Source organism: Somniosus microcephalus, chromosome 21 (assembly GCF_052327205.1).
Source record: "Somniosus microcephalus isolate GS21.2 chromosome 21, FLI_Smic_1.0, whole genome shotgun sequence".
NCBI classification, from domain to species: Eukaryota; Metazoa; Chordata; class Chondrichthyes; order Squaliformes; family Somniosidae; genus Somniosus; species Somniosus microcephalus.
Window position 1 is genome coordinate 45338995 of NC_141007.1, and position 21632 is coordinate 45360626.

A 21632-nucleotide genomic window follows, 5' to 3' on the forward strand; every position below is an offset into this window, starting at 1 on the left:
AGTCACCCCCTCTCAAAATTCAATCAAATTGGTTAGACATCATCTCCCCCTGGCAAAGCCATGCTGACTATCCCTGATTAATCCTTGCCTCTCCAAGTGGAGACTAATTCTGTCCCTCAGAATTTTTTCCAATAATTTCCCTACCACTGATGTTAGGCTCACTGGCCTGTAATTCCCTGGTTTATCCCTACTACCCTTCTTGAACAATGGTACTACGTCAGCTGTTCTCCAGTCCTCTGGCACTTCCGCTGTGGCCAGAGAGGTTCTGAAAATGTGTGTCGGAGCCCCTGCAATCTCCTCCCTTGCTGGATAAGTACCTGAAGGAAAAGAAATTGCAGGGCTAAAGGGAAAGGGTGGGGGAGTAGGACTAGCTGAAGTACTCTTGCAGCAAGCCGGCACGGGCTCGACAGGCCGAATGGAATTCCAAGCTGTAACCATGCTATGATTTTGCCGAATTTCAGCATAGAAGATTGCAGTTTCAATCTGCCTTTCAGGTTAGAAATGCTGGTAACTGATCTGGAACATAAACCTTTTTCCTATTGAAAACGTTACTTTTGGTGACGGAGTTCTTCTGCAATGTGGTGTTTGCAGAAACAAACATGTGCCTGATAGTTTACATAAATCTGTCATAGCATTATCACCAGCTTCTCTTTCTTCTCAAATCCTTAAATGTGTTGTCACCTCCCAAATCATGCCAGTCTTTCCTGCAACTCCATGTTTGACCCTCTCCAATCAGGTTTCCGTCCTTGCCACAGCACTAAAACGGCCTTAATTAAAGTCACAAATAACATTTTCTGTGACCACAGTGCTTTATCACTCTCAACCTGTCTGTAGCCTTTGACACAGTCGACCACACCATCCTCCTCCAGTGCCTCTCCTCCGTTGTCCAGCTGAGTGGGACGACCCTCGCCTAGTTCCACTCTTAGCTATCCAGTCGTAGCCAGAGAATCTACTGCAATGCCTGCTCTTGCCCCTCCCTCATTACCTCTGGAGTCCCCAAAGGATCTATCCTTGATCCTCAACGAAATCATCCGAAGACATGACATCTGGTTCCACATGTACGATGACGACACCCAGCTCTATCTCACTACCACCTCTCTTGACTCCTCCACTGCCTCTGTGTTGTCAGTCTGCTTGTCCGACATCTAGTACTTGATGGGCCAAAATTTCCTTTAATTGAACATTGGGAAGACAGAAGCTTTGGGGGGAGAAATTCAGTTGGTTAGCGCCTTCCATTAGGGCCTGACAGCACTTCTCCTACCTCCAATTAAGCAAGGAACAGTGTATTAGAAGGCTCTGCTTCAGCAAGGAGTTGGTCACAGAACTCTGCCACCTCCTGCAACCAGATCAGGTCGACCACGGCGCGCTCAGTGGCAGTCAAGGTCACCATCGACCTCAATTTCTTCGCCAGCGGATCCTTCCAGTCTGCAACAGGAGATATAGCAAACATCTCTGTTTGTCGTCCATCGCTGCATCCCACAAGTCACAGTGGCACTCTACAGTAGGAGAAGGAACTACATTTCCTTCCCCATCAAAGAGAAGCAGAACAAACATGCATGTGGCTTTGCCAGGATAGCGGGTTTCCCGATGGTGCAGGGCGCCATTGACTGCACCCACGTGGCTTTGCGGGCACCGCATAACAATCCTGAGATCTTCCGTAACGGCAAAGGCTACCACTCAATGTGGAGCTGGTGTGCGACCACAGACAGCGAATCCTCAATGTGAATGCCCGCTTCCCTGGCAGCAGCCATGATGCCTTCATCCTGCGCCAAACCGGTGTGCCAGCACTTTTCCAGCCACCACGTCAAGCTCGCGGCTGGCTGGTCAGACGAGGGCTATCTGCTCTCCACCTGGCTCATGACTCCCCGCCGCAACCCCAATAATGAGAGCCAGGCCGCCACCAGGAACATAATCGAGCAGACCATCGGGGTGCTCAAACAACGGCTCCGCTGCCTTGACCGCTCGGGAGGAGCTCTCCAGTACTTGGCTGAGCGAATGTCCCATTTCATCGTAGTCTGCTGCATGCTCCACAACTTGGCCATCATGAGAGCCCAGCCCTTGCCACCAGAGATTACAGGACCACCTCAGGAGGAGGAACAAGATGAGGAGGAGGAGGAGGAGAGCAAGGAAGATGAGGAGGAACCGGAGCAAGGGACGAAGCAGCCACTCAATTGGCCTTCTGGAAGGGCAGTCCATGACCGCCTCAAGACTGTGGTTCCAGTAAATTAAGCCCCAAATCCCCGTTGCTCACCACATCTCCATCATTCCATCCCTGTCACAGCGCAAAGCTGAAATGAGAGACTCCACAAAATCATCCAAAGCCAAGTAATAAATTTATCAATAATCAGTGAACACATATTTACAACAGCAATATTGGCTATTCACCCATGTGAAATCCCTTGGTGCCCCTCATTACAGTGCCTTTGCCTACTATAGTGGTCCTATGAAGTGTTGGCCCAGTGGCTGCAGCCCGGCTGGTGGAAGGCTGCTGAGTGTCCACGCGGGAGACTTCAGATGGCCTTGCAGGACGCTCTTGACCAGCTCTGAGCCTGGAAGGCCCAGCTGTAGACTGAACCACCTCCGCATGGGCGGCAGCAGTCTGGGCTGGCTGGATGACGGGCAGTGACGAGGGCAGTGGCGGAGTGCCAGTGGTTGGAGCAGGAATCCTGAGAGGAGAGCAGCTTCCTGCTCCAGTGACCCACTGCCACTCCCCCGGGACAGCACCTCAGCATCACTACCAATCTGCTGGAGCACAGATTACTGGCCTGCTGCGACACCGTGAAAGCCCTGGTAGACGGTGGTTGACCCAGTCACGATGGCAGCAGTCAGAGCTGGCATCAACCTGAGACTGCATGAGAGCAGTCAGAGAATCGATGGCACCAAGCATAGACTGCATTACAGCACGAAGACATTGCGTGACTTTCGCCTGTGCTGAAATGGAAGCTGCGACATTCACCATCACATGCGGCATGAGGTCTGGGTCATCCCGTCTCTCTGGGAGTCCACCATCCTTTGCAGACTGCAAATGATGGGCCCCATGGTGTGCGCAGAACCTTGTGCAGTATTGGAGGCGGACTCCTCCATGCTCCTTCCCATTGCCGACAGGCTCTCGGGCACCCTTGCCATTGCACCCTTCATCTCCGTGTGCATGCCCATCACCCTTCTTCTAAAGGTCTCCCCATCACGGTTCTCATCTGAGTCCTGTGTGGCAGAACTCGCCCTCCGGGAAGCTGGCTTCCGAGCTACCCTTTCCACCTGGCCTTGCTGCAGCCCGCTTGTCCCTGGTGCATCACCCTGTGCAGATCCCGCTACTGTACTAGCCTTTTTATAAAAAAAAAAAAAAAAAAATTAAATAAATAAATAAAAAAATAAGTGTAGGGCCAGTATCTGAGCTGTTGCCTGCGGGTGAGACATGCAGTGATGTGTGTTCTTCCTCCTCCTCCTCTTCCGCCTCGCTTTCTATGGTACCCTCAGGGACAGGCTGCTCAGCTGCTTGCTCATTATCTGAAAGCATAAAGACACAAGAGTCGGGTTAAGATGAGGGGAGGGGGGCAGGAAGGGAAAAAGGCATGCATAGCATGATCAGCTGGAAAGTGGCAAAGGCTTGTGGGATGAGGGGGAAGTGGGATCTGAGCAGGATCCCGTACCGATAGCAGGATGAACATACCGTTGTCCCCAAGGGGGTCAACGTTGCCGGTGGCCATGACGCCCACCACTTTGCACCCAATGATTTGCAGCACTCTTTCCTCCAGCTCAAAGTGGTTGGGTGTTGGCTTGTCCCCCGCCTGTGCGCTCCTGCTCCCTCCTGTTGTGAGCGACCTTGCCCTGCAAGAGAAAGGAAAGTGTGTGTGGAGCAATGTGTTTGGGAGATGTGCCTGCCACAGTTGAATAGCTGTCATTGTGTGCAAGCTGTGAGATGTGGGTGAGAGTGTTGGTAGGTGGAGGTTGTTGGTGGGTGAGTGCTGGGGGTGTGGTGCTTTGGTTCTGATGGTGGTATGCAGCATTTGTTGAAGCATTGACTCACCCTGACCGCCCAAGTAAGGTCGTTAAATTTCTTCCTGCACTGTGTGGGGGTCCTGGGGACCACAGTGCTGCCCAAGACCTGCCGGGCTACCTCCCTCCACATGGCACGGAAGACTTGCGGCGAGGGGCTCCTGCCACTTGCCAAGTAAAGCACCGCCCTCCATCTCTCCACAGTGAGGTCCAAGGCCTCCAATGCTTGGTCGCAGAATTTGTGAGCTCTCTTCCCCAGGCCGTTGATCTGCCATAATGACACCTCCTTCAGTGGTCCGGTTCCTTCTCCTTGGCCTTCTGCTGCTTGCTGAGACAGCTACAGAACCAACAATGCTGAGAATGAGGTTCTGCACCATGATTTAACCTCCCCTTTAAGAACTGGAAAGAGCCTGTGGCAATGATGATTAGGGATTAGACTGCACCTGAAATTACTTAGCACTTTGTGTGCAACGTCACTGAGATGGGCCGTTAGCGCTTGATTTAGCGCTCCCATCCTTTCTTTGAGCGATGACGACGAATTTTGCGTGCAGTGAGATTCATTAGTGCCTGGCGCTAAATCTCAAACTTTTCCAAAGTTAACGCCCGCTCCTTGGCTATAATGAATTTCTCCCCCTATGTCTTCAGCCCCTTCCACAAACTGTTCCCTGCTTACCGATTCCATCCCCCTCCCTTGCCACTGTCTCAGGCTGAACTAGACTGTTTGCAAACTCAACATCCTTGAACTGCACCCCATATCCTCTTCATCACAAAAACAGCCTACTTCCACCTCCTTTCCATCACCCGTCTTTGCCCCTGTCTCAGCCCATCTGCTGCTGAAACTCTCATCCATGCTTTTGCTACCTTCAGACTCAATTATTCCAATGCTCTTCTGGCCAGCCTCCCATCTTCTACCCTCCATAAACTTAAGCTCAGCCAAAACTGCTTTCCATATCCTAAACTGCACCAAGTCTTCTTCATCCCTGTGCTCGCTGACCTACATTGGCTCACGGTCCACCAACGCCTCGATTTTTATTTTTAAGATTCTCATCTTAGTATTCAAATCCCTCCATGGTATTGCCCCTCCCCATGTCTGTAACCTTTCCCAGCCCTACAACCCTCCAAGAACGCTGCGTTCCTCCGACTCTGGCTTGTGCATGCCCCACTTCCTTCACCCCATCATTGGTGGCTGTGCCATCAATCGTCTAAGCTCTGGAATTTCTTCCCTAAACCTCTCCGCCCCTCTCCTTTTAAGATGCTCCTTGAAACCCACATCTGACTAAGCTTTTAGTCACCTGTTCTAATAGCTCCTTGTTTGACTGTGTCAATTCTTGCCTGATTTTGCTCTTTTGAAGTGCCTTGGGGCGTTTTACGAAGTTAAAGATGCTATAGAAATGCAAGTTGTTGTTAAATGGAACATTTTTGTTTGTATTACTGTACAAATTAATGAGATTCTCCCGTGCAGCTGATTGTGTAAGTAATGTGATTGTATCATATTTGACTCTGTAAATTCCAAAACAACAGAACATAGCCCACAAATTATAGGAGAAAGGATTTTCAATGTTTTCTGAAACTGTTCAGATGTGCTGCTTGTGCCTTGAGTGCATAAATTGCTTCAGTTTCTTCTGCACTACTGATTGATGTAGCAGCTGGGAGCTGCTCCTAATTCTGCAGAACCTGATGCTGCCTAAAGCTTCAGGCTTAGTTTACACTGCAATCTGGATAACAAGGGCTGTGGCCTAGCAACCAAGTTGCACGTCTGTGCTCAGTGCTGTTAAAGATAGGCAGCTTTCCATGACCTTCAGTTCACCTTGGCAAGTCTACAACAAGCTGAATTTTCCCGCCTGGGTCTGTCTTGCAGACTGCGTTATAATTTACAGTCATACAAGCAATAAAGGCATTTTGTTAGTAGAGCTGTCGTTCATACAGCCTGCATGAACATTGGCATATGTTGACAAGCTGTAGCTAAACCACGATTCGTGCCTTTCCGTCCAGGGACTTCAGAATGTTCATGTGGGCGTGTTTTAACTGTAGCAGATAAAATATGTTTTGCAGTGGAACGTGCTAGTTTTTTTAAACTACATTTTCAAATAATAGACTTCATGATTAATGTTTTCTTTTTAATGCTGAGATCCAATGTGGACTAGATTAGACAGTAAAGCTTGAAACGGGCATAAAGCCCATGTATGTATTAGTTCTATATTAACGTTCGAGCTGTAATGGTATGCCAAACAACGCTGCCTGATGTTTTTAAAAGGCAGACAACAGAAGCTTATTTGCATGCAGCCAACCAGTGAATGCGGTTGTTTTTTTGGCTGACTTTCAAAAAACCAGCTAGTGCTAATTGCATTGCCAGAAGAAAATGTTTTGTGACAGTTAAAGAATTTAAAGAAAGGAAGATGGGTTTAATGTCAGCAGTAATTAGATAATCAAGCTGGATTCTTTGTCGCTGATATCTTAATATTGAATCCTACCTCAGAAGGGCATTTCCAAGCAGGGGAGGGCTGAGCAAGTGCAGGTTGTCAGCAGCATACACTACACAGAGTACTGTAGTTTTTTCTGGCATGTAGACAGGATGAGGCTTAAACCGTACACAGCCGACATATTGAAACAGAGAGCACAGGCAAGCGTAGGTGCAGACATGAAGGCAGCTTTGCACAAAATGTAGCGTTTCCTAGGATGGTTGGGCGTCACCTTCAGTCAGGTATTTTTCACAGCAGTCCCCTGTAGAGCAGAAAAATGCCAAATAATCGCTGCTTTGTTCTCTGAATGTATTGCATTATATTAGAAAGCTGCTGCATACAATCTGAAGTAGCTGGCTGGTGAAACTGAGAAAATGGCGTCCTAACCCTTGGCTGTTTGTTAAAGGGCTACTGCATCTTGCATAAACACAGTAATAAAAAGTCAATTCACAAATGTTTTTGCTTAAACAGTTTCTCTCATTTTTCAAAATTGCTTATTGCTTACTGTCTCATGAAAAGCTTCAATTGATAATAATGTGGGGCAAATAAAAGACTTGCCACTCAGCTTCTCTGTCCTTTTAGTCTTAGACAATAATGCATCTTTTTAAACTAACCAAAGCAGCTAAGGGACATACAAATTTAATATTTTGCTATTATTCTTTTGAGATTGCCGGAACAATGATTATAGTGATGTCATGGACTCTATGGAAAATTATATAAACCTTTATACATGGAGTGGTTGACGTTCAATTTTGATCTGAGTGGTGTTGGTTAGGTCTCTCGTGAGTTTTATAAAATAATGCAAGTTTTTAGCATTACTTTTTAATAATATCAAGTTTGAAATAATTCTGATTAGTGGTCATGCTGATGAAGCCGTGGAATTTTTTATGATCTGCATAAAATTATGAATAATATAGTTGATTAGCAAAAGCTATAGTTTTCTTGCAACATGTAGAGAGAGTACTTTAAATTGTTTTCTCAACTATTCTGTGAAAGAAAAGCATGACTTGTAACAAAAAGAAAAGTCCTTTGGTGTTGATCTATATAAAGCACAAGGTCGCAGACTCAATTCCTGGTTCGTGCTTAGTTAACTAATTGTTGCTACAGCACTGGGCTATGGACAAAAAAAAAGTCCGGTTCCCACTGATCATTATCCAGTGACGCATGCTGGAAAACGAGTGCATGTACGTATGTGTGTAGGAAACAGAGTGAAACTTGAATGTGATCTCCCCAACAGTTGAATAGCCGCCTTGGTGCGCACTTGAAATATGGCCACTTGTGTGCAGTGCTAGAAAGCTGCCTGGGCCCTTGAATCAATACTCCAGCCTCTGCCTTTGGGAGAGGAAAGGAGACGGTAGAGAAAATAGAAAGGGTGGGAAGGGGAAGAGAAGCTAAACTCTGGGCAGGAGGGACCACCCCACATCCAATGCCACCTGGGACCACCCCACATCCAATGCCACCTGGGACCAAAGGGAACGGTCAACTGCAAGGTAAGTGAGGACTGGGATGGGCCCGGGTCAATCACGATCGGCGAAGGGGGGAGGGAAAGCTCGGGCGAGCAGGCCCAAGGTTTCCTTGTTGGACCAGAAGGCGTACTCCTGGGCCACAAGAAACCTTAACTTGGTTTAAAACGCACTTACCTGGGTCTCTCCTGGCCTGTTGCTGATTGCTATCAAATTTTGCTAGTAATTTCAGAGCCGTACGGGCCTTTTGAACCCAGGAGTTAAAATGGCGTGCGCGCCTGATGACTTAATTAGATCATGACTTAGCCATTTAAATTGGGGGCCCCCTGTTCCTCTGGCCTAGGCAGCCTTCCTGCAGCAGATTTCAGATAAGTTAAGATGGTGGGGGGCAGGAACACAGTGCGAACCCCCACCTTACTATCTTCATTCCCCATCCACGCTGTTCCTGCTGGGTGGGGGGGGGGGGGGGTGGCGGGGTGGTTGGTTAAGCTATCTGCTTTAGTTTCTGTTCACCATTCAGGGATGTCAGTTTGAAGCAGTGAAAGGGGTTAATTTTGGTTCTTTTGCTTTGCTGTTGTGACATAGTTTACAGAATTGGTACAGTGTCTCTCTTGAGCAGCTGCTTTTTCCACTCTTGGAATGTTCTGCCTTGTTTTGGAGCAAGCTTGCTCTTAACCGCTGGGAATAGTTTATAGCACTGAAGAAATGACCTCGCTCGGGCTGCTTCAGTGAGAATTGTTTTTGATAGCCTATAATATTTGAGCAGTCACATCTGTTTAGTTTAATTCTGTTTTCTTTTGATATCTGTTCAAGGCTTAAATGTTCTAAACATCAAAATCCTGTAGTACATTTCCACATGGAAGAATGGATTTAAAACAACTTCAAAGTCATGTAAATTAGCAGTGTTATTAAGGTGCTGCTACCTTATTGCAGTGGCCTCAGTAATTCATTTTAATACTTTATCTGTGTAAATGTGTAATTTAATTTAAGTGTCCGAATATTCAAATGATCAATACTATTTTGAGATGCGGTCTGTACTTACAAAGCAGGGCTTTGTCCGGGCACTGTTCATCTCGGTGCTTCCAGTGATGTATGGTTTGTCAGTGGGCAGACAGTCTTGCTCATTTTCTTTCCCCCTATAAATTGCTGTGGTTACGCTCCAGTGATTTTTTGCATTAGGATGCAGAAATGGAAACTGATCCAGTAGGTGAGGGTAGGCCTAAGAATCTATCGAGGTTTTCAATTTCTGAAGAAATATTGAAGCTGCACTGTTGTGCATTGTCTTTGACGTAAAACCAGTCACACTTTTTCCCTGTAAAGTGCTTGTTTGAGACGTCTGGTGGTCATGAACGGCGCTATATAAATGCAAGTCTTTCTTTCCTTAATCTGACTTTTATGCTTTTCTAAATGGGGGTGGGGATGGCTTTGCTTTTCTCCCCAATCACTTCTTGCCAAGAAGCTTTAATATAACTTTCTTCCAGGTTGTTCTCTGTGCTGCTTTTCAATCAGACTGGGAGGTGTATAAGACTGACACATATATAGCTTGCAAGATATTAGGCTGCTGCTTTACATAATGTATTGCCCACAAGATTAGAGGTTATCTACCTTTATTTAGACTGCTGCTTTACATATATTGCCTGCAAGATTTAAAGTTGCCCATATGCTTAAGTGACCTTGATCATTTCTAATTGGAAATGGAGCATTTTGATCTGAGTGTAGATGAAGTAATTAATAATTTATTAAACCTTGTGAACAGGAATAAGGTTGGGAAAACATCCAGGAAACTTTGGTTTATCCGGAGGTTGTATGTCCGGAAACCTCGATCTAATGGCAGAAATCAGCAGCTGTTTTGGTTAGTTTTTTTTTCTTCTAGCATTTTTTTTTTTTTTAACTGTCAGGCTCTGGAAAGCGTCTCTGTAGCTTAGCAACAGCTTCAGAGACGCTTCCAAGGTACGGGCCGAGTGTTTACAAGCTGTTGCTAAGCAACAGTGTTTGTTGTCAGATATGGAGATGAAAACCTCCGCATCCTTCAACATTAGTGCTGGTCTATCCGGAAGTTTTGTTAAATCGGCAGCAGCTCGGTCCCGTCGGTGCCGGATATCACAAAGTTTCCTGTATATGGATGTCTGCTATGGACCTCTAGGTTAGGAAAATGGATTGGATCAAGAACTTGAATCAAACAAGAACAGTGCAGTCAGGGTCAGATGCAGTTATTACAGGTGACTGCAATTTAGCAGTTCTAGATTGTAATTTATTTGAAGGATGAAACAGGAGTGAAACCATGATCCTGACATAATATTGGATGGACTGTTGGTCAGGGACCTCCATGCAAGCAAGGGCCCTATTGAGTCCCAGATAACTTGGCAATGGTGACCACAAACCGGTGGAGGTTAATGTTAGGCTTATGATGGAAAAGAGTGCCATAGAAACATTCAATAACCTGCATTTAAATCACGCCTTTAACATAGAAAAACACTCCAAGGCACTTCACGGAAGCATAATCAGACAAAAATTGACACTGAGCCAAAGAAGGAGATATGAGATGGGGTGACCAAAACTAGGTCAAAAAGATGCGTTTTAAGGAGATTCATAAAAGAGGAGGAGATTGAGGTGTTGAGGGAGGGAATTCCAGAGCTTGGGGCCTAGACGGTTGAAGGCACAACTACCAATAGTGGACTGAAGGGAATGGAAGATGCATAGAAGCCAGAATTAAAAGCACGCAGAGTTTTGGGAGAGTTGGAGGAGGTTTCAGAGATGGGGAGGGGCCAGACCATAAAGGGATTTCAACATGAGGATGAGAATTTTAAATTTAAGGTATTGGGAAACTATGAGTCAATGTTGGTCAGTGTGCACATGGTCATGGGTGAGAGGACTTGGTACAGTGTAGGTTGAAGGTAGGAGAGTTTGGATGAGTTGAAGTTTACAGAGAATGGACGATGGTAGCCTGGCCAGGAGAGCATTGGAATAGTCGAGCTTTAAAGTGACAAAAGCATGGAAGAGGGTTTCCGCAGCAGATGGGCTGAGGCAAGGGTTAAGATTAGTGATGTTACAGAGGTGGATCTTTGTAATGAAGAGGATATAAAAGAAAAACTTGCATTTTTATATGAGCTTCTGATGGGGAGTCAGTACCTCAATTTGGGGTCAGATAGGACACCAAGTCGTGAACAGTCTAGCTGAGAAGGCAAATATAAATGTGGCAAGGGTACAGAGTTTGTGGCGGGCACGGTGACAATGGTTTTGGTCTTTGCAATGTAATTGGAGTAAACTGCAGCTCATCCAGGACTGGATGTTGCACAAGCAGTCTGACAGTGAAGAGGTGGTGGAGAGGTAGAACAGGAAGTCGTCAATGTACATGTGAAAGCTGACTCCATGGGGGAGAAATTCGGTATCGCCCCGTTTGGGGCAAAGTTTAGTGCCTGGCGCTAATTATCGCCTACGACTGCAAACTTGGCATATATCGCCCCGGAGGTGATTTGAGCGCTAAATCAGGTGCTACGCACTTCTCTTAAGCCACTAACGCAGAGGAGCGAGGCGCTACCTCAGAGCGCTGGTGAAGCTCATGTAATGTCAGTTAGCAATGGAACACAAACACACTAGTGCCGGCCAGTTCTTAAAGGGGAGGGTCAATCTTGCTTTCCATCGACACCCTGCTCATTGCAGCCTTGAATCTCGGCCTGGAGAGACCTGTACATCAAATCTGCTGGAAAGAACAATGGAGAGGCCCAGGGAAAGAGCTCGGAGTGCAGCCCCCATAGTCTCTCCTAAATCGATGCAAGGAAGGTCAAATCAAAATGAACCTGCAAAGTGCTGCTCAGTACCCAAAACTCCTTCACACAGCGTTGAATCTCTCCAGAAGTCTCTCTCTCTCTCCGAATGCGTGGTGCAAAAATGTCGCCAACAAAAAAAGGCAGGAAGCGGCCACCTTTAAATAGCGCTCCCCCAGTCCCTTCCCGACTGCAAAACGTTTCCCTCTACCCGTCGTTGCAGGCGGAAAGGCAGGGGGCGTCACTCAATATCCGGTCCGGGACGTTGCACGCTCGACTGACTTTACGACCTGCGGGTGCAGGAGATCGTGGCGGTAGTGTTTAGCGCCGACGCAAAATGTGTGGTCAATTTTGCGAGCGGTGCCAACCTCGCCTCTTAGGGTGCTAACGGGAGGCGCTAATCAACCGAATTTTCCCCCCCATGTCACCAAGAGGCAGTATGTGGATGAGGAAGAGGAACGATCCAAGGGCCCTAAATGTAACCGAGTTCAACTTTAGCAGGTTTTGATGGCTGAACTAAGGCCATTGGACTGGTCAGCACTATTGGAAGGAAAAAGCATGTACGGAAAGGGTTATATCTGCAATCCTCCACATCGTGATTTGCTGATCTTAACCATGTGAAGGCCACATGCTTCCTCAGAAGGGCAAAGGGAATAGATGAGACTGTTCATTCAAGTTATTCTTGTACATCTCCTATTAACTTCTTTTGTATAGAAATTTTTGATGAACAGTACTAACAATCAGAATCATTGTTTTGCAGTTGAATTTGTTTCAGAATTTGGGGGATTTCATATTAAATGCTTGGAGTACCAAAAAAAGTTGTTTTTGTCAATCACTTTTAAAATACTTTTATAACACTAGAAGTATGACGAGCTAACAGGCAGCTGATATTAAATTGCAGCTCTGATCTCTTGAGTTAACTTTTTTATTTTTGCTAGGTTTGTAAGGTTTCAACTTGTGAATTAAACTTTTATCGGAATGAATAGATGCAATCACAGTTTGAAAATTGGTTCTAAGTTTTTATATGACTTGATCTGAAGTTGAATCATGCGACTCTTGTTTTAATCAATTGATGAAAGATATTTCTTACACTTCTGCTTTGGTCTTTTCCAGATCTCAGCCACAGTGGTCTGGGAGCTCATTATGAAAATTCCCACTGGGGACAACCCCCCTTTAGAAGTGAACCAAACAGCATCTGGGATAAAGTGATAATAGACGGAAGTGACAAAGAGGCTTGGCCTTCCATTTCTGGAAACGAGACTGAAACTGCCTCAGAATGCACAGACACTGACTCTGCCTCAAACTGTGGCTCAGATAATAGTAGCATGGCTACAGGGAGTGCACCAGGCAACTTCAATGGACAAAACAAAAATTGCAATAATGGTGGTAATGGAGCACTTGTCCAAAGCAGTTCAAACCAGAGTGCCATTGGAGGTGGAGCAAATGGTGGAAATGGAAATTCATCCAGGGTGTGGGCTGTTGCCCCAGGCTCTGCCCCTGGTATAGGTCACTGCTCTGCTACCAGTGGAAGTGGAAAGATGGATAGTATCGTAAGTGTAAATCCAAACTGTTGGGGCGCTTCTACATCTGCTGGCATTAACCTGAATCTTAATCCCAATGCCAACCCAGCTGCTTGGCCTGTAGTTGGGCAGGAAATTCAAGGAACTGTAGGAGGAGGAAACACTTCAAATATTTGTAGTCCAAGTAATCCCATTGATCAGAATCTTGGTAACCCTAATAATGGTCCGACAGGTACATTGAATACCTGGGGAAATTTGCTGCAGCAGGAGAGCACAGATACACAAACGTCCACTTCACAGAATGTGTCTTTCAGCATACAACCTCAGAACCTTAACACTGATGGACCAAATAACACTAACCCCATAAACTCTTCACCAAACCCTATCAATGCAATGCAAGCAAATGGACTGCCTAACGTTTCTGTACCAGGAGGCTGGGCAATGACTGTAGGTATGGGTGCAATAAACCCATCCCATCTTCAAAACCTTCCTGGTGCTAGTGGGTCATCTGCAGTTTCTCAACTCAATGGCAGTAATGGCGAAGGAGTGAACAATCCTTCATGCAACTCAGTGTGGGGCGTGCCACACACTAATCCTACAGCCACCAACGGTAACTCGGGGTTTAGTCAGGGGAATGGAGACACTGTGAATTCTGCATTAAGTTTAAGTGCTAAACAAACATTAGCAAACAATTCCAATAGTGCTGTACAAAAGGATGTTGGAAGCAATGCTTGGGACTCCGGTCCCCCTACCAGTCCTGGGGTACTGCCATGGACCAGGGCTGGTACCACTGGGGGCTTGCACTCTGGTCCCAGTAACATTGGAGCTTGGGGAAACACACCATCCAACAGGAACACTAGCAATGGTGTAAACGGAGAATGGGGCAAACCCTCTAACCAGCATTCCAGTAATGAAGCAAATGGCAATGGGAAAGGATCATGTGGATGGGAGGGCCTTTGTGTTAGCAGCCAAACTCCTGTTTTGCAGCAAGGTAATGAACAAATTAACTCTTGGGCCAAACCTTCTGAATCAGGTACCACTGATAGTGAGGGGAGTAATGAAAGCGGCAGTAGTCATCATGAAGGAAGCACCGGAAGAAATACAGGAAGGCATGGTAGTAGCCGACGAAAGACTGATAAAGGGATGATTGAACAACAAGGACTGGTCCAGAGTGTTGTATCAAAGCCAGATCATGATCCTAGAGTCTTGTGTAATACTGGATGGGGACAGACACCAGTAAAGCAGAACATTTCCTGGGAAATTCAAGAATCCCCTAGGTTTGAGCGAAAAAATGACAATGGAACTGAGGCCTGGGGTTCAGCTGCTGCCCAGTCTTCAAACTCAGGGGGGAGAAGTGATGGGTCCAGCATGAGCAGTACTAATACCTCTTCAGTATCTGGGTGGGGAAATCCTCCACCAACGGTCATGTCTAATAACACAGGTTGGGGAGACAAAGTATCTAATGGCCAAGGGGGATGGGGGGATTCTGCTAATTCTACTACTGTTGCTGCTGCTGCCAAAAGTGGCCATGCCTGGGGTGGGGTTTCTAATCAGGAGGAGAAGCCACCAACTTGGGCAGACTCTCAGAAACCCAAGCCTCAAAATTGGGGTGAAGGACAGAAAACTAACCAAGGCTGGACATCAGGAGGAGGGGGAGTAGTAGGGAGTGGTGGAGGAGGGGGAGATTGGACTGATTCTGCTGCAGGACCTTTAGGTGAGGGGAAAAAAAATGGATCTAGTTGGGATAACGAAAACAACCGAACTGGACCTAATTGGAATGAGACCACCAGACCACAGACTAGTGGATGGGGTAATGGTACCAACAGCAAGCCAAGTCCAAGTACAGGCTGGGGAGAGCCTTCAAAATCGAATGCACCACAGAACTGGGGAAATAAACCTCCGGATAATAATGTTGGCACCTGGGGAGGGGCTGCTTCTGTTAAACAGTCGAATTCGGGTTGGGTTGGTGGGCCTTTGCCTACAAAACAGAAGGACAGTGAACCCACTGGCTGGGAAGAGCCTTCCCCACCATCTATTCGCCGCAAAATCGAGATCGATGATGGTACCTCAGCTTGGGGAGACCCAACCAATTATAAGAAGACTGTAAACATGTGGGATAGAAACAATCCTGTGAATCATAGCAGTAACAACACCGTGGCTGAACAGCAACCATCTCAGCCTCATCAGTCAAGTGCCACGCAAAACCGGTCTCCACTACTCGGTCCAGGTAGGAATCACTAAAATTTCAGTTTTCTTTTAGAAACATGAGATTTAAGTTGACCTATGCGATGGAAATTGTTATTTTTAAGAAGGTCTGGAAACATTACTGAAATGCGCCTCATTTCCTGACACTGAAAGTAGAAATGCAGGATGCACCCAGTATCCAATGACATTTGAGTTATGGCCTATACGCTTACCTGTGGAATACTAAAGTAAATTTTGTCCCCATCTTAACGCCTTTCAAGCCCTGCTGCATATTTTTTCTGACTGGCAAAGAGGGAAGACAAATGACTTGTTCCAAACGCTTTCTGTTCTGTAATCAACCAATAGCAGATGTATTGGAGCAGCCCAAATTGACTCGCCCACTTCTCTGTGTGACTGACATGCAGTATATGTACAATATATTAGGGACAATGTTATTAATTGCTCTCCCAGATTGGAGTTTTAGACATTGGGCCTGCATCCCCCATGATTTATTTCCATTAATTAACTAATTAATCCCTATTAAATTGTGGGAAGTATGCACTGGAATTCTCAATTTAACTTTGCAGCTGGTAAAGCTCAGTGCCAGAGCGCACACTTACAAAAGTACACCTAATATCACTAGAGTTGTAGTTATTGCTGAGAGGCATAGCTAATTGGGTGGCAATAATATGATCTATGTGCACAGTAACCTTCTATACAGCATCAAATGGGTGAAGTATAGCTACAGTACTTGGTTCCTTTCCCCCAATGCTTCAGTTGAGGTCAGGTACCCACTTTTTTAAACTGTGCTTATTACAGTCAGTTGAGCTGCTCCAATACTGTACATCTGCTGTTGGTTGATTACAGAACAGAAAGCCTTTGGAACAAGTCACTTGCCTGCCCTCTCTGCCTGGGCCAGTGCATTATAGGAGGACAATTTAAATGGCCCCACGTGTGGAGTTTCCTGTTTTTTGGTCAGAAGCAGCAGAAATGTTGGGGGGCTTGTGGCCAGCAGACCAGTGCATCTACAAACTGAGGTTCCTATGTGGGAAAAGAAAGAAGTTTGACAGCAGTTCAGCCAAAAAAACTGCAAACTTGGCTTACAGTATCTAGATTGGTGACATTCAAACCAGGACCTGCATTGTTTCCATGTATACCGCTCCTGGACCAGTCGCTCCAAAAAAAAAAATTAAGCTTAACACTGGGGCTGTTTGCACCACCAAGCTAACCATCTGTGTAGATTCATTCTAAAAATTGCCATTATAAAGCTTAACACTCCTGCTTGTTATGGTACATTTGTGAAATTGTAAATTTCCTTGAATACTACAAATGATGTCTATATTTCTATGTACTAATTTTAAACAACTCCATAAAGGGTTTCTGCCTTGCAGCAATGCAAATGTAACCGTATAACTCGTGGGGGGGGGGACGGAGCAATCTGTTTAGACTCCACGTTTTCCCAGAGCTTATTCTTGTTTACATGTAAAACGGGAATGTAATATGAGTGCATAACATGTACTTGATGCATGAACTTTGCCACTTGGAATTTGTGTCCTACAGATATTGAGGACCTGTAAATTTTTCACTTTCTCAGTTTTTTTTTCTGCAAAGTGGTCATTTAATAATGTTGAAGGTTAATTCCTGTAATGAAAAGTGTTTAAATTTAGCAGTTGCTTTCTGTGCGAAGAAAACTGGAGCACTTGTCCTGTTTCCCCTGCAACAGTCTCAAAATATGAGAGTTGTTACTGTGTTAGAGAGAGACACACATTACACACATTACAAGATAATTGATAATTAGGTGATCTGGAGATATGAGCCCTGATTTCAAAAAAGGATTTCCAATCACGGGTTACAGATTGCATTTTTAGGCATATGAACAAAATGTCCTAGGATGTGAGTGATGTTTCTAATAAGTTTACATTTGATAAAATTAGAAACTTAGATGGTTGATCTTATCCTGGCTTACAAGATTACTGATCAAAGTAATAGAAATACATATTTTAGATATTAAAACTGACAGTTTGCAAATACTGTTAATTTCCTTTACTGAGTTAGTATGTTTAACATTTCAGGTGGTTGTAAATCTGAAGTTAAGATTCATATATATTTTTCCTCTTATTTCATTTTTTTTTTCTTCTTCATATTGCCTTCTGTTGGCACGCTTGCTCCTTGAGCTTGGTAGGCAATATGGGTTTGGCAACCAGCCTCAACCAAATTCAGTTTTGCTCCAAAGATGACTCTTGAGGAATGTACTTCAGTATGATTGACTTTTCATCCTTTCTCTTCCCTCACCTACTTTTATTATCTGGCAAATGTCCCCAGCAAAAGTATGAATTCAAACATCACTAGCTACTCAGCTAGTTGTAGTTTAAGAATCATTTTAATAAGTTGAATAGAAAATGGTTAATCCTAGTAAGACCAGATTGTAGTGCCATTGAAACTACGCAATAGTATTCTCATTTACACCACCACATTTTTGCATATATTCTTGGCTGGTAGGTTAGTTATATTATTCTTGCCTCATTGTGTTCCATTAATCTAAATTGTTAATTTAAGTTTCTGAAACATTTATAGAACTCAAAAGTTAAAGATGTTTTAATATAGAATACAATTGAGGGTTTCAAATGAGCTAACGTAAGCAAAATTTGAGCCCACAAGTCTCAAAGTCCCCTCGGTATCTGCAGCACATTTTGTAATTAAGATTCTGAATGATTTACATGGGGCATACATTAAGTGATGAGTAATAGGATGTCTTTGTGGCTGTTTTGTGGTTTCTAGTTTTGGTGCAGCTTTATGTAATCCTGTCTTATGTAGCTGCTTTTTTTTTTAAACTCACCCCATAAGGAAATACCCTTTTCAAGAAATGCACATTTGTGATAGCTGGGCTGTATATTCACATCATTGATGGGAGAAATGCTGGGAAATGTTGTAATGCTGTGTAGTGTATAGTATCACTGAAGTTTGAGAAGAATTAGCTTTTACAATTAATATCTGCAAATTATGATTGGGTAGTATCTTTCTGGTGCATTATATGCTGTTATTTAACAAGTTGCATTAGGATTATATTAATAGGTTTTGCTATATGAGAAATGTGTAATTCTAAAATGTTGTAGTCCCCTAAAATTGTTTCAAGTGAGAAGATTGTTAGTCTTAACTCTGCCTTCATAAAATCATAGAATGGTTACAACACAGAAGAAGACCATTCGTGCCAGCTTTCTGCAAGAGCACTTCAGCTAGTCTTACTCCCCCGCCTTTTTCCCTGTATCCCTGCAATTTTTTTTCATTCCGGCACTTAACCAATTCCCTTTTGAAAGCCACAAATGAATCTGCCTCCACCACCCTTTCAGGCAGTGCATTCCAGATCATAACCACTCGCTGCGTAAAAAAGTTTTTCCTCATGTCGCCTTTGGTTCTTCTGCCAATCACCTTAAATCTGTGTCCTCTGGTTCTCGACCCTTCCGCCAATGGGAACAGTTTCTCTCTCCTCCATTTTGAACACCTCTATCAAATCTCCTCTCAACCTTCTCTGCTCTAAGGAGAACAACCCCAGCTTCTCCAGTCTATCCATGTAACTGAAGTCCCTCATCACTGGAACCATTCTTGTACACCTTTTCTGCAAATCTCTCTCAGGCCTTCACATCCTTCCTAAAGTGCGGTGCCCAGAATTGGACACAATACTCCAGTTGAGGACGTACGAGTGTTTTATAAAGGTTCATCATAACTTCCTTGCTTTTGTACTCTATGGCTCTATTTATAAAGCCCAGGATCTCGTATGCTTTTTTAACCGCTTTCTCAACCTGCCCTGCCACCTTCAACGAGTTGTGCACATATACCCAGAGGTGTCTCTGTTCCTGCACCCCCATTTAGAATTGTTCCCCTAAGTTTATATTGCCTCTCCTCATTCTTCCAACCAAAATGTATCACTTCGCACTTTTGTGTTAATTTCATCTGCCACGTGTCCGCCCATTCCACCAGCATGTTTATGTCCTCTTGAAGTCTATCACAATAACCTCCGCGCTGTTCACTGTTTCCAAGTTTTGTGTCATTTTGAAATTGTGCCCTGTACACCCAAGTCCAAGTCACTAATATATATCAATAAAAGCAGCGGTCCTAGTACCGACCCCTGGGGAACACCTTCCTCCAGTCTGAAAAACAACCGTTCACCACTACTCCGTTTCCTGTCACTTAGCCAATTTCGTATCCATGCTGCCACTGACCCTTTTATTCCATGGGCTTCAACTTTGCTGGCAAGCCTATTATGTGACACTTTATCAAACGCCTTTTGGAAGTCCATGTACACCACATCAACCGCATTGCCCTCATCAACCCTCTCTGTTACCTCATCAAAAAACTCAATCAAGTTAGTTAAACACGATTTGCCTTTAACAAATCCGTGCTGATTTTCCTTAATTAATCCACACTTGTCCAAGTGACAATTTTGTCCCGGATTATCGTTTCTAAAAGCTTCCCCACTACCGAGTTTAAACTGACTGGCCTGTAGTTGCTGGGGGTGTAACATTTGCAATTCTCCAGTCCTCTTGTAAAAGATTTAGCTGGTTGGTCACTTTATTTTACCTTTCATTCTATATAATAATTACATTATTAAAATTAATTTCAGCAACAAAATGCAATAACAATAATTAGTCGTTTTCTTGACTAATTTCTAATGCTTACAGTCTGTGATTAACAAGTAGCGTGTTTAATGTTAACTATTTTCATATTATTTGCTCCGTTCCTGCTGAATATTTAGCTCCGATTTGCATATGCCAACGCCTTGTGCACTTATTACCAATTCTAAAGAAAGCAACGATAATGAAGGCAGAACATGTTGTCTGAATTAGAGTTCAGGTTATCCTCTTCCTGTAAATAATTGTTCACTTTTATCAATTTATGCAAGACAACTAGGCATTTTGAAAATGGGGGACCTATTTACTTGCCAAGAAGTTATTTTAATCCAGTGCATTAAAATTAAAATTTTAGATGTTAAAAGTAGGGTGGTTGACACCCTGTGAAGTTAATGTAGAAAATGGGACTTAATATTAAGAGTGTGTGTTTGTTAATACCTCAAGATAAAAAAAAAAAATGTTCACTGAATTATGGACATCACTAAGGTCTAAAATAGAACGATGATTTCTGTATTCTGGAATGGTGACTACCATGCATAACTGCAACCTGGACAAAAAAGGGTGTTACGGCTGTTGCTTTATTCCAAATGACAAATCATAAACTATAAAAGTTGATTAGCTATGTGCTCCTCCTAATCATTCACTGCAGAGATGAACTACTTTTACTATTGGTTCAGGTTCCACTATTAAGCATTTTATTGTTCTGAAACATGTGTTTTCTCTTGCAGTAGAACAAAATTCTGTTCATTTATAGTGCTACATTTGGTCATGATTTAAGCACATTGTGCTTTTATCTTTCAAAAAGAAATGGTCTTGCTGAAAATCTACTGTAAATGATCTATGCATCCCTGTTGTGTAAAGGACACATTTCCCTCCATCTAATAATGCCACTTTTTTACTAAGTTAAAAGTTTGAATTTATGGAAAATGGCCTAAGGAAGAACAAGTTCTCAATGTGACTTATTTAAGCGGTATTTTTGAGAAGATTAGGTGCCCTTGAGTTCGTTGCTTAGCTCAAGCTATCCATTTCCTTTCGGTTAATGATAATACGACACATTATACTCTTTAAAATCTAGTTTTATATATAAAATTGTTTATTTATAACTGAAGCATTTAGAAATATTGTGTTGCACCCTTTTAACTGAGATTTTTCTGGTTGAGTTGACAATGAAATACATACTAAATGTGAGCAGTCTCCTTCAGCTGGCTGGTTTCCAGGAATATTAGTGATGCGTATAGCATGTGGCGCTCTGTTAGTCTGCATATCTGCAGTGGGGCAGTACATTAGTACATTGACAAATAGGAATGACATGCATTGCCCTTTCAAAGTCACTTCCATGGAAACTAGAGCAAGTGCTAGGACAGCTGTTACCTTTTAAAATATTTGAGGGGTTACGGTAAAATATAATGGCTATTTTAATTTTAAAAACAGTAAACTAAAATGAAATGAAAATGGCAAAGGGTATGGTAAATATAATGGGAAAGGAATGACTAATCTACAATAAAATAAATACTATGAAAGAAAATTCAGATGAGCGTGTCTGAATTTAAGATGAGGCAGACCAAGTGCAAGAAGAAACACAACAAAAATACAGCACAACAAAATGGAGGCATTCATGTTCAAA

General features: G+C 44.0%; 1 protein-coding gene across 19 annotated transcripts in view; it reads left to right on the forward strand.

Moving 5' to 3' along the window:
- The window catches only part of tnrc6c1 (trinucleotide repeat containing adaptor 6C1), a 672712-nt gene that overhangs the window by 607655 nt on the left and 43425 nt on the right, over positions 1-21632 (forward strand). For 16 of the 19 annotated variants that reach the window (XM_085963536.1, XM_085963535.1, XM_085963529.1 and 13 more), the window contains one exon: positions 12793-15426. The exons of 1 other annotated variant lie outside the window; for it this stretch is intronic. In XM_085963536.1, the coding sequence (XP_085819662.1) occupies positions 12793-15426 (2634 nt within the window). Of the gene's footprint in view, positions 1-30; positions 6695-7442; positions 7943-12792; positions 15427-21632 lie in introns of those variants that run through there. 2 more of the 19 variants (XM_085963538.1, XM_085963537.1) reach the window with 2 other exon arrangements.